The sequence below is a fragment of the Erpetoichthys calabaricus genome, chromosome 2 (assembly GCF_900747795.2).
Source record: "Erpetoichthys calabaricus chromosome 2, fErpCal1.3, whole genome shotgun sequence".
Taxonomy (NCBI): Eukaryota; Metazoa; Chordata; class Cladistia; order Polypteriformes; family Polypteridae; genus Erpetoichthys; species Erpetoichthys calabaricus.
In genome coordinates this window covers 291,702,982-291,715,997 of record NC_041395.2, presented here as the reverse complement: position 1 = coordinate 291,715,997, position 13,016 = coordinate 291,702,982, and the positions used below count along the sequence as shown (strand labels likewise).

General features: G+C 36.6%; 1 protein-coding gene across 1 annotated transcript in view; it reads left to right on the top strand.

The window, feature by feature from the left end:
• Positions 1-13,016, top strand: part of atrnl1b (attractin-like 1b) — a 1,074,694-nt gene that overhangs the window by 881,031 nt on the left and 180,647 nt on the right. Inside the window, exon 27 of the mRNA XM_028795765.2 lies at positions 6,869-6,976. Within this exon, the coding sequence (XP_028651598.1) occupies positions 6,869-6,976 (108 nt within the window). The remainder of the gene's footprint in view (positions 1-6,868; positions 6,977-13,016) is intronic.

Sequence of the window (13,016 nt, the reverse complement as noted above, 5' to 3'; positions counted from 1 at the left end):
ATAAAATAGCTTAAGTTGTGGTCTCAAAGGCAAAAAAATAAGAAACGTAATATAACATGTAAGTAAGCCAAATCTCAGATGGGAGTATTGTGCCAAAACAGCCAATTCACCATGATGGTGCCATGTTACAAAGAAGGGAGCCAAAAAAAGCAGTCTTACAGTAGTGGCTTTAACCCATGGATAGTTGTGTATAGACAAATTGAGAACTGAAAATTTTTTAAACAAAAAAATAATATATATCAGAAAAGGGTAAGATTGGCTAAGATGCCATGTTAAAACCATGCTGCAGGTTTGAAACATGGAACATGCAAACATTAGGTTAAATCTAAGAGCCACAGGCAAAATTGAAAACCATATGTTACCCTTCAAAAATTCAAAAGATCAAAATTCAGTAAACGCAAAGATGTACAATTAAAATAGACTCATTAATGGTAGAAAATGGTAGAAAATGAAAAGTTATTCAGCACTTGAAGATGGGTTTGCACTTCCCAAATATTCATGCCCCGCATATTGAGTGTCTGCCTGATAATTAAAGTTATCAATCCACCAGTCAATAAAGGCATCGTCAATTGGAGAGTGAGGCCAGTAGTAAGCTACCTAGGTGAAGAATGTCCTTACACATGATAATGTGACAGTGTCGATTGGCTCCATGTTACTGGTTCCCTCTGGGAGCCTTTTGAACCTTCCACCTCAGATAATGTTTCCAAGAAAGAAGCCAGCAAGTGAGGACACAACACACAATGCAAGAGTTAGGTGCAAAAGTTCTCCAGTGCTTTTATTACAATCCAAAAAACGACACATTGTTCAAATTGTGCAGTGCAAAATGTTCATTAAATAAATAATCCATAAAATAAAGTGTTTTGTGAAGGTTAAAATCCAATAAATAGAAAAGCCGTTAGAAAAAAATGGCAGAAGTCCCCTCTATCAAAACACAGTACCTAGCGTGTCCTTTAAGATTGACGACTCCTTTGGATAACCCGCACAGGGCCTTGCAGCAGAGGAGATGCCTTACTGACAGGCGCAGCCAACAGTCCCTGCCATTCCATGGCTACAACATGACTCCCACTCCGGACCTAGGCTTGGGCCCCCAGTGGCCATGGCACTCACAATGGGGCTCCCAGTCCAAACCTCGCCGACCTCCGCTGCCTTCCCAGACTTACACGGTGAGTTGCCCCTTACTGCACTGCATCACTCTGGCTCTCTAAGCCACTCAGCTGGAGCAATCACCTCTTCAGCCCCTGGATGTCTGCCGCTCACTCCTTTCAAAGGGCTCCCCTTCCCAGCTGCCTGCTTTCTCCCGCTCGCTCACATGCACCAGCTCCTTCCGCCTCCTGCCTTCTTCTCTCTCTTCCTTTAACCTCTGTTCATTTCTTTTTTCTCCCCCTCTCTGTTCCGTGCAGGAATCCTCATTTACTACTACTACTACTACAATCAGGCATAGGTGTAAAAGCGTCACGCCCTCCAGACAATCAATGAGGCACCTGACTGACACATGCACTCGCCTACAAATCGCCTGGCCATCCTCGGAGCAAAGCGCATTTATGCTTCCATCTGTGCCCGATTACAGTCTGTATTTTGTGGGGCACAATTATTTATTTAAAAATCGGCTCCTAATTCTTAATCTGTAGACCTGCCACTCCACAGATACCCTTGCCTGCAGTGGCACCACTTGGCAAAAGCATCACATTAGCTAACCCTCGTTTAATAAATTTTACGTGCTTGGTATATTAGTGTAAAAGTAACATCTTGAACTAGTGCTAGTAAAGTGATTCAATATACTGTACAAGTATTGGGTTTGATTAGCTTTTTACATATCAATTGTAGATTTTTTTTGGTTTCTTTCATCACCAGAGGGAATCTGTTGGCTAAACTGATAAGAATGCATCTGGGCAGAATTATGTAGTTCTGTGAAATGGCTTATTGCTTATGAATTGTATACTCAAACAACAAAACAGTTTGTGTTTTCATTCACTTTTGAAGTACATTTGATGTTGAAAGTCAGATACTGCAGCATTCTGTATTCAGAGTGTCATTTTAGCCAAAGCCAAAGGTGAACTTGACACACTGTATGCTGTATGCTTTAAAGCAAATCCTTTACTGACAAGCTGCTGGAGGAGTGACTAATACATAATTACATTTATATTAAAAAAGAGCATAGTTTGCAGCAAAATCTATTTGGTTTTCAGTAATAAGTTATTTTGGTTTTTTTGAAAGGGTGTCTGATGATAATCCAATGCTTTTTACTGTGTTAATGCAAGTCGGACTGGTTGCCTATATTGAATGTAATAGAATATGTCTAGACATAAAAAGGAAAACGAATGTGTTAAGGACACACTGATATGCCAACCGAGACATAATCTGAGACAGGCAAGGGTCAGAACCGTGAGATCAGACTGTAACAGGCAACCAGGAACCAAGGGGCAAGACATTACTCGAGAGATGAAGTCAGGAAAGTCAAAGTGAAAATAACAAACCTACCGTTAGGGCCAGTATGAGGGAAAACCTAACTACTGCTAACAGAAATTACAATGGGAACTGATCTCTGGTGATTGAAGGGCCAAAATAAACCCAGAATACACACATATCAATGTACTGTACTTTATGACATGGTGCATGTATAGCAGACAGTAGGCACAAGTTACGTATATCATTTATGTGTAAGCAATAGCTGCCATACTTTCAATTTAGACATTAATATGTCAGTCTTCAGTGTTTTGCAGTTTTAGTCCATGACACGTAAAAGTATTGTTTGTACAGAATCTCAGATAGCTTCTTTATAATGAAAGAAATCTGTGTAGGATATGCAAAAAAAATTAGACATTCATGCATAAAGGACCAACTTTTGTAGTGAGTAGTAACACCCAAAGATGCAGTTGATTATTGCTATAGCTCACTTCTCACCCTTACAGTATATTGTCTTTGGGAAAAATGTCACATTACACAATTAATCATGGAATCATTTAATTTGTAAGATCCCAATAACAATACATTGTTAAGGTGTTTTTTTTATTTTACTTTTGTTTTTGCTTAAAGAGTGATCATATTGTATCTTTATAAAATCGAATTTTGAAATTCTCATAGCTAACAGATATGAAGCTTGGCCCCTAGCACTTGTGTCTTCTAATGTTTTTTCTGAGTTCATTTGAATATACAGTAATATTCTATGGAGTTCATGTATATTTTTGAGACTTTTTGCGACATTAGTCATCTTTGAAGCTTTCATTTAAAAAAAAAAAAAAACCCTGATGAAATTATGAAGTATCACTTAACATCCACAATACACTCTGAAATTGGACATTATGCAATTTGGACATTGTACAAACACCATGTTATATACAGTATTTAGCAAAGCCATATGGGATACTGTAGTGTACCTGTTTTGACTAAATACAGAGAGACAGCACTTCCCCGCTCCAGAGACATGATTTTGGGTGCAGCTGCCTACAGGATGAAGTGTACACTGTTATACGGAACTTGTAAGTAGGGAAAATTCAGATCAGAACCCTATTATAACCTTATGAGATGACAGACATTTGTGTATGTATATATACAGTATATGTGTATATATTTTTTTTTTCTCAACTTTTCTTCCATTCAAATGAACTTGATGTATTTTGCAAGGTTTTAGTGCTAGTGTGTATTTTTTGTGATTCTAGTCTTTATAATGTCGACTCCTTTAGTTTTCCTATTTACTGGAAGAAGCTACATATGATAAAATGTTACAAAATAAGCATGTATATCATTCCTTTCTCAATACAGCTGAAATATAAAACAGCATAATATGGAAATTTTAAATCATATTTAGGAAATGTGGGACTCTAGTACAGTAAGTCTCAGTAATACTCAGAATCTGTCTTTATTTATTAATGTCTAGAGCAAGATTAAAGCTCTCTGCAAAGATTCTGGTTTAGATACTAATGGGCCATTTAGAATTCTTCTGTAAATGGGAGTTTGCAATGCTGCTAATAGAATTTCACTGTATGATTTGTGGTTGGTTTGCCTCCAACTGTCAAAAGTTGTTGAGCTATATGAAATACATTTTTGGACCATTTATTATGTTTAAAGCGGTGTGTCTTAAAGTGTTATGTTCACTTAACTACTGCGTGACTTCTTTTGTTTATTACAGCTGGATAAATGTTCTCAAAAGGCCACCGATATAAAACTAAGCACTTAAGAAAAAAACATGCTTCATTTATGGTGGCCTTGCTGCATTGTTCTATTTTTAAACCTGTATAGGCTGTCCATAGTGCAGTAACATAATTTTAAAAATGCCTTATTTTGTTACATAACATAGGTGAAATATTTTTTTCCTTTTTCTTTGATACCACACACATCTGTCCGTAGTGTCTGAGCAAACCAAGGCTAAAACTATGTTTTTTGCAGAAGGGATGGGTAATTGCCTGGGTATCCAGCTGTGTCACTGCAGGATTTCGTATTGGAGTATATGAAGATGTTTGTCTATACTAAAAAAAAATTAAAAACCACTTACAAAAGAGAATATTTGCAGGTGTAGCAATCATAAACCAAGACACAGGGTTATGGCGAGAGGTACTGTGTTGCTGTGATTTCTGCTAACATTGAGACTTATAAAAGTACTTTTCAACCTGCCTCAGTTTTCATTTAGAAATGACACAGTTTCACATTATGATTATTGAGCTATAAAGATCTGAAGTGGATCCCACAGAATCCCCTTGTATTTACACTGTAAAGGAGGAACATTTAAACCTTGTGGTCCTTTAACGGTCATTTAAAATTCATTGATATCAGATGTATCCAAATGTACTACCTCATTAATTAAAAAAGAAACTGAGAATACTTGAAAATAGAATCTTTTTGTGTTCTGGATTTTTAAGTTTGATTCAATTAAAATATCAGCAGCAATCTTTTAGTAGAGGAGAATGGATAAGCACTGAAATGGTTAAGCAAATGCTTTATGCAATGGAGATATCGATGGGCACTGCAGCAGTGAAGTCTTGTGCGCTGCAGTTGTTTACAGCATTTAAAAATTAATTAACCGTTTTATGATCTGCTTAAAGTAAATGGATCATAAGAAATGGCACTTTTAATGTCACCAAGTACTTTTAGGAAGGTGGAATAGTCCTGTTACAGCGAGGTTAAAATATTACAAGATGTTTTGTGTCTCAGTAAAAAGAAAAAGACTATTTTATAGATCCTTGAGATCCCCTACTCACAATTTTGCTTACGCTTCATAAACACACACTCCCATTTCATGAATTATAGTTAAATGAAAATAGCTCTTTTTTAAGAATGGAGAAGTAGGAGTAACAGGAGACAGAATTGTTTTTTGACATTAAAGCACTATATCTAGTGGCAGTGAATCTATTCTAAGGCCTTAAAACTTCACGTATAAATACCTAAGTAATCAGAGGGCACATAGGAGAAGGTCCAGGTAAAAGGCTGATGCATATTAAGGATTCACCAACAAAACTGGAGTGATTGTTTGGATCTCGTGTGTCATAACTAGATCTCCATATGTGTGCACACACATTTATGTGGCGTGACCTGCTTAACATAAATTGCCTTTTCTCTCAATCTTGTCAAGATTGTTCTAAAAAAATAAATCTAAAGTACTTTTACCAAGTTTTTTAAGGTATTTCAAAAAGCCTATGATAATGTGAGTGAACAGTGGGCTCAAGCACTTTGAATTGTGTGTAGCATTTCAGTATTATTCTCACACAGGCTTACCGAATTTTGCTCAAAATGCTCTTTTGCCACTCCACATATCCAAACTTTCTATAATCCCTCAGCACAAAAAAACAGATGTCTTCTCTCCTGGCTGTACAAACAGTTGTTTTACACTGGAATCCACTAGCAAAGTCAAATAATCTCTTCTGAGTTATGTTTTGTGTTTTTTGTTTTTGTGTCTCAGTGCTTTCAATAGTAAAATGTACTCCTGTCACCCTGTCACAGTTGTAGTTATTGCCACAAAGTTGGTTTCCTTTTAGCTTTTTTTACTCTGACTTTTCGTTCTAATCGAATTGCATTTTCAGACATTCTTAATTCAATTTATTGTTGTATGGTCCCAAGAATCGAACCCAGGATGTTAGCTCCATTAGGCGGCTGTACTAATTTCATCAATATGGCTTCCTAAATTTTTTATTATTTTTTATTTATCTTTAATAACATGATCCATTTCACTCAAAGTGTGTTATATGCAAGGTTTTTTTTTAGAGATGAAGATAAGGTCTGATATGTCTGTACATTAACATAAAGTGAAATTTCAGTCAAACTGTGTGTGTAGACTTTGATATCTACTGTCTATACTCTCAGATTTTGTCTTCTGCATGCTGATACCCTAACAACAATGCACCAGTCCTATTTTCTATTCATATATATTTATATTCTATTCCTAACCAGTCCTAGTTTCTATTCTGTAATGTATGGTTAAAATGTGTACAGATTATAGCTTTGCACTTTTATTAGTCACATTTACATTTTACATTTACTATGAAAAGACCATTTTTATTTTAATTCTTTTTATTCCATTGTTTTTGACTCTCATGTGATGTAATGATTATAGAAAGGCATGTTCAATTGGTTTAGTGAAAACAAAATAAAAAATAGTGTGCTGTTGGTGAACTGCATTAAGAAAATATATAAACCATACTGGAAGTGTCATTCTGCAGCTAAATTTTGGTATCCACTATGAAAAACAGACCCTAATGCTTAGGTTTGTCAGAAGTAAACAGAAAATTGAAATTGTGGTGTTAATTCTCGCAGGTATTTGTTGATGTAAAAAGTCAAAACAATGAAATCACTTTTGTGTAGAGCAGCAGTATATTAGGTCGTTATATTTCCCTTAATTAAATCTGCAGTTTTGTTTTCTTTTTTTTATTACCCTTAACAGCAACTCATGAGGGAGAGACAGCAGATGGCCAGCCGTCCCTTTGCTTCTGTTGATGTGGCGCTGGAAGTTGTAGGTGATCAGATGGACCTTCTGCGTGGGCCTTTAGAGGTATGTGCTCTACAGAAAATACCTTTTGCAATTTGCATATTTAACAGTGTCTATAAGAGACACAATTTACACTAGTTAATGAAAATGATCAAGAGGGACCCTCTGTGCTGCCTGAAACTAACGGGTCCTCAATGCACGTGTGTACTATTGTCATCTGCAGGCAGAGCTGTTTAATTGCATGACAAGTGCTGTTGCACTGGCCTCTTGAGAATCCATTAGGCTAGACCTGAGTAGTTCTCCGCGTTCCTTACAGCCCTTTAGAAACATCAGTGGAACAGCAGGCGTTTAAATACCAGTGTAACAGAGAATAACATGGCACTTATGTCTTTAGCCCTTTGAGGACATGATACTTTTACTGACAGTGCTTGCTTAATGGAGCCTTTATTTTAATTGAGATGACTAAATAGAAATTGCAAACATTTCTTCTCACAATGAATAAATAGGTATTTAGGACATACAAGTAAATGTGAGCATTAAATGAATGTCTTTTTTTTGGTGTTTCATTCTCTTTCAGTTTTTGCTAATGCTTCTCTGCAGCCAAATCATCACTTTGTATAAAATAACAGGTTACCCTATGACACCATTTTTGTTTTAAATCAAAGGTTCACTTGTCTCATTTCTCATGTGTGCACGAGTTTAACTAAAAGATTGTTTACCTTTGATAATGCTGCTGCAAAAACCGATTACCATAACATTTCACTCTTAAATCCTTCAAATTGTAAACATATACAACTTTCCGTAAAGACAATGTGTATAACTGGATAGGTGAAAGGGCACTAATGCTATTTATGCTTTCTGCATAGCCGGTGTTGTTTTAGAAATTACCAGCTACTGCTTTTAAGTAAAACTGTTAATCCTTTGTTTGAAATTGTCAAAAGCAGGTTTTTTTTTTTTACTTTACCCAGACCAGCATTAGATGATGAATGCAAGCCTACTTCTAACATACACATGCACTAATCTGTAATCTGTTTTCCAAGAATGCAGACTTTCAGAGAGTTTGTATAATTGGACAGACGAGTCCCATGCAGTCCAGCTAGTCTTTTACATTGTGCAGTTTTTGTGCCTTGTTTTGGTCGACTGACTTGTTTGTTATTATTTAAATTTGTCGCTTTTTCATGCTGCCTCATATTTATGCATTTAACAAGAAGACTGTCAACTGCTTTGAGATAGTACTGTCTATAAAAGGCTTTGAATTCATCAGCTAATCAATTTTTAATTGATGAGAGGAAAGGTGAGCCTTAAAAGTAAATACGGAGATTAAGACTGAACTTGCTTCGTAAATGTCCTGAAAGAGAGATCAAGGGCACTTACTCTTGCATAGAGTGAGTAAGGTATAGCCAGGCAAGAAAATGTGCCAAAGAACAGGGACAAGATCAATAGAGGAAAAAAAACACATGCTGTGGCAGTCCATGCCAATGTAAGAAGAGGATCACTGTAATGGTAAGTTCTGGATACATATTCAGGTTTCCCAGAAAGACATTGGGCAGGGACAGTAAGGAAGGAAATTAATAATATAACACGATGCAAGAGAGTGGGTGACCCAGTAGCTACCAGGAATGTCTGAAAAGCAAGTTTTCAGCCAAGAAAGCAAACTGGCTCTAGGCAAGTAGAGGAGAGGTCCAATTTCAGCAGAAGTGAGCATTTATTGTCCTTCTAAGGATAGAGTAAATCACGTTGTTGCTTTCCACCTTGTTAGATGGCTCCACACATCTCCAAATGAAAGGAGAAAATCCACATGGCCTTTTTAATAAACCTACCTGAATGGACTGGCCCATTACAGACTACACAACACGGTGGCGCAGTTGCATCAGAGGCCACTTTGGCTTGCTAACCACTGGACTTTATAGATTTATCTCAAATCCCAATGGAGCTGCAAACCTCTTGGAGAGGTTTAAAGTCACCTCAAGCCAGAAGGCAAGTGAATTAAGAGACTTGAGATTAGTGTGGCAGAAGGATTATTGATAGGAAGAATAGCCCAAGAATGACCAAGAGAGAGATGAGAGGTGAGGAAATCAGTGTGTGTTGTTTTTGTTTTGGTACATGGTAGGTGGATGAGAGGAAAAAGCATCACACTCATTTTGGAAAGCCTGAAGAGAACACAACAGGTCTTGCTATGTTTTCTATCTTATCTTTTTGTGTTCTTTATACATTCATCTTTCCCTTTTGTGTTTTGTAAATATGTATAATTTATCATACTTCCATGATAAGCTCAACCACCACATAAAAGTGTTTGCCACAAAAACGAATGAATCACGCTTAGAAGAACATCAAGGCTCCCAAGTAGCTGCAAATCCAGTTGTTAATGGCATTAGATGTTAGAAAAATTCATTCAGTATGTTGTAAGAAAGTGTCTAGAGCAGCGGTTCTTTTTCTCCCCTCTTGGAGTCATGTGGTCAGAAAGTAACAGACCTCTTTTCTGAGGTAGCCATGTGACCCCACGGAAATCTATTCTTTGAAAGTTGGAATATGTTCATTAGTTCACACACATGAAATTTTGGAAATGAAGAGGGATTTTATTGCGAAGGTGGGCAAATATTTAAAACACAGCCTTACCACCATTTATTAAACCATTTTCCTACATCCCACTTGAAACAAGTCCACAATCACCTTGGAAGGACGAGCCCCTGTTCTAGAGTGTTGAGTTTGACAGGGATTAGCAGGATTGGGAGGACTAACCAGAGACGGAGGAGTTATATTTATAAAATGTGATCATATCCCTTGATGAATATTCTATACCAGGCAGATACTGCAGCAGCAGTTTTTCTAAGAAACCATTCTGTTTTCATAATCAGAAAATCAAAAGACATTTTAAAAGCTTCTAGATGGAACACATTTTAACCAAAGATGGCACGTTCATTATAAAGTTTAGGCCTTATAAATATAAAGGAGAAATGAGTGTCTTAGATTAGGATAATCCTCAGTTTACTTATATAATGTATCCTTACTTCAAGTTTAAAGCTCCCAGGACAACCTCAGTCTTCCCACAATCCCTGAACTCAATAAAGGGATTTGGAAACTGTCTGATGTTAAAAATAAATGTTCCTTTTATTTCTGCTTTAGATCCCACAAACGGCAGATGTGTGTTTCTGGTGTTCTTGTCAGTTCTGTAGAGTGAAGCGATATGCAGGCAGTGGAAATGTTAGAATATAGAACCCTGAGCAATTTTGCTTAAAAGAGTTAGCAGTTAAGTTGATCAGGCCTGTTCACTAATAGCTAAGGTGTTTCACTCCCTGGTCCAGTTTGTGGTGCATTTGTAGGGGCCGAGGAGAGTGCGGAGGGGCTCCAGGAGTGAGTATCCTGAGAATTCCTGTAAACCTTCACTTTAGTGTATATAATTTTAACTCAAGTGTTAGGACCACAAGTCATTGATATTGTTAAGTTTATAAACATTTCTGTTGAATCTGGCTTTCAGCTATTTAATTTCCAAATTACCTGGCTGGCAGTGTTGCTCCAAAGAACTTGCCTTGATGTAATATTCATAGATATAACAACAGCATCATACTACAGACAATGTAATATCTCAACAAGATAAAATGCAACAGCAGCACATAGTAATATAATGCACATCACACTAGAAAGCAGTTTGGTATTGTACAGTATAGGATGTGCTCATTCTGATTTTAGGAAAACAGCAAAAAGAAGTAAATGGCTACTAAATCTATTGTATGATAAAACCAGTACAAGTACAAGATAAAATGATTTATTTACATGTGATGTAGCTTGTTATAAAGTCTAAGGTCAGTATTTTTGAAAAGTCTCATTCATCGTTCAGATATTGGTACAAATTTTCATTATTTCCTTTGTATTTGGGGAAGATCTCAATTGGTTGTTAACTTGGAGACCTACCACTTGATTTGGAAAATAACTCAGAGGCCATTGTCTTTTTCATTGTGAACTTTTAATATTAAGCATTTGTTCAACCACCTTCTAATCTTCTTAATCTAATTCAGGGTTTTGATGGGGGCATTGGGTAGAAGGCAGGGTCCAACCCTGGACAGAGTTCAGGGAAATCTCAGGTGACACACAAGCGTACAACAGTTATCACAGCACACATCTTCAGGATGTGGTATTGAAACCAGAGTACTGGTAGAAGACCCTACACAGATAAGGGGAGAACTTGTAAATTCCAAGGAGACAGAAGCCATCCTGGGATTTCAATCCCGTTTCCTAAAACTATGACGCTGTTGTGCTCCATCTCTGTGTTCTTGTTTTTTAAAATTAAATACTACAATCTTTTGTTTGTTTGTAACTTCTAGTTAGTGTGATCTATTTAAAATAAATCATTGGACTTGTTTGCATGTATTACTACAACTTATTATGCCTTAACACTGCAATCGACATGAATTTTAATGTGAACCTCCCCGTTTTTTAATAGAACCTGAACTTGCAGTTTCATTTAATGCACACAAAATTGGTCTCATGCAAGTGATTGTAGGCATGTCTGTAAGTGTGCCCTAGAATGGGCTAGCATATAGTATAGTGTTAGTTCCTGCATCACTCTTGGAGGTGTGGGGACATATTCCATAATCCCACATCCCTGAAAAAGATTGAGATGCCTCAATGATGGATGGATGGGTGAATCAGTTACTGGTACCCAGGTAAATGTACCCATCTGTGCCATATTAACATCAGTCCAGCCAGTTGTTTGTGGTTTTGTTTCTGGGCCACACAGGTTTTTGTATGCAGGACAATATTTGAAAGTGAACATTTGGTCCCACTAAATCCATGTTCTTTGTGCTACCAGCATTTATTCGTAGGACATGTGACACTGTCGGTAAAAAAGTATGTGTGACATCCAAAACTTTTTACTAAATATTACCCATTTTAATCCAGTTGGAACCATAGAAATTAAAGCTCTAATAAAAAAAATATGTAAGTGTAGATCTGTTCATTCTACCTTTAACTAGCATTCAAGGTGAGAAATAAGATAACCTTTTTAATTAATATTAATTAAGCAACATCTGCTGTTGCTTAACAAAGCCATAACTGTGTAACCATTAACTCTTTTTTTCCTTTGAATGCCAGGTGAATGGATATCATTATCAAATTTCATGCATGATTTGGACAATGAGCAAAACATATTTGGTTGAATAATTTAATATTAATGCCTTCCCTTTACTGATTAAAAAAAAAAATCCACATTTAGTACCTGATGAAAATGTGATACTTTAGAGGGCTGCGACTTATAAGATTATGAAATCAAAGCCGTCTTTTAATGAGGAAACCGGTGATTAAAACAAAAAGCAAACTTCTTGAAAATTCCCACATCTGTGGAGTGAGTCCAGCATTTGGGCAAATTCTCTAACAAGACCAAAGCAGTTGTCTTTTGACCTTGCTTTTTAGCGGACTGAGAGTTCAACTCTTTGATCCGTCTCTCTTGTGTGAATCAGTGTTTTCCCTTGACATTTGACAGTTTCCATCAACACTGCAAGGTTTAAGAAATGTTACTCTGAACACTTGTAAGTAAATGAGGCACCAAGGACAGGGTTTGTCAATGGTGCTTTTGGCAATTGCTCATCACTGTGGAGAGCATTCTGTAGCCTTCAAAGCAACACAGTGTTTGGTCTTCTATACTGTTTTAATGAAATGGAGCTTATTTATAATGATATACTCTTTTTTTTTTTCTTTTATGATTAAATACATGATCTAAAATCAGCTGTTCTAATTATAAATACAGTATATGCTTCATTTAAAGTATATTCTTTGGCACTCAAAGTTGGGAAGTTAGATGTAGATTTGATTATATGAACTGCAAAAACATAATTAAAAAGCTTTGGCTCAGACCTTCATCCAGTAGTGAGAACACAGATGGCCAAGTATATAAATAAGACCCAGCATGGCAGAATATCATAAAAGGGCCTCTGTGCCCCACTCATTTAGCAGGGCAAAGGCTGCCAGTGCATCTCTGCTTTCATACAAGTTAGGATTTAGAGGACATTTGATGCTGTTTTATAATTGGCTTTAAATGGTGAAAGATGTTGGATTCTCAGGCGCAAATCTCTTCGAAATATGCTGCACTCGGTAAATATACTGAGTTAAC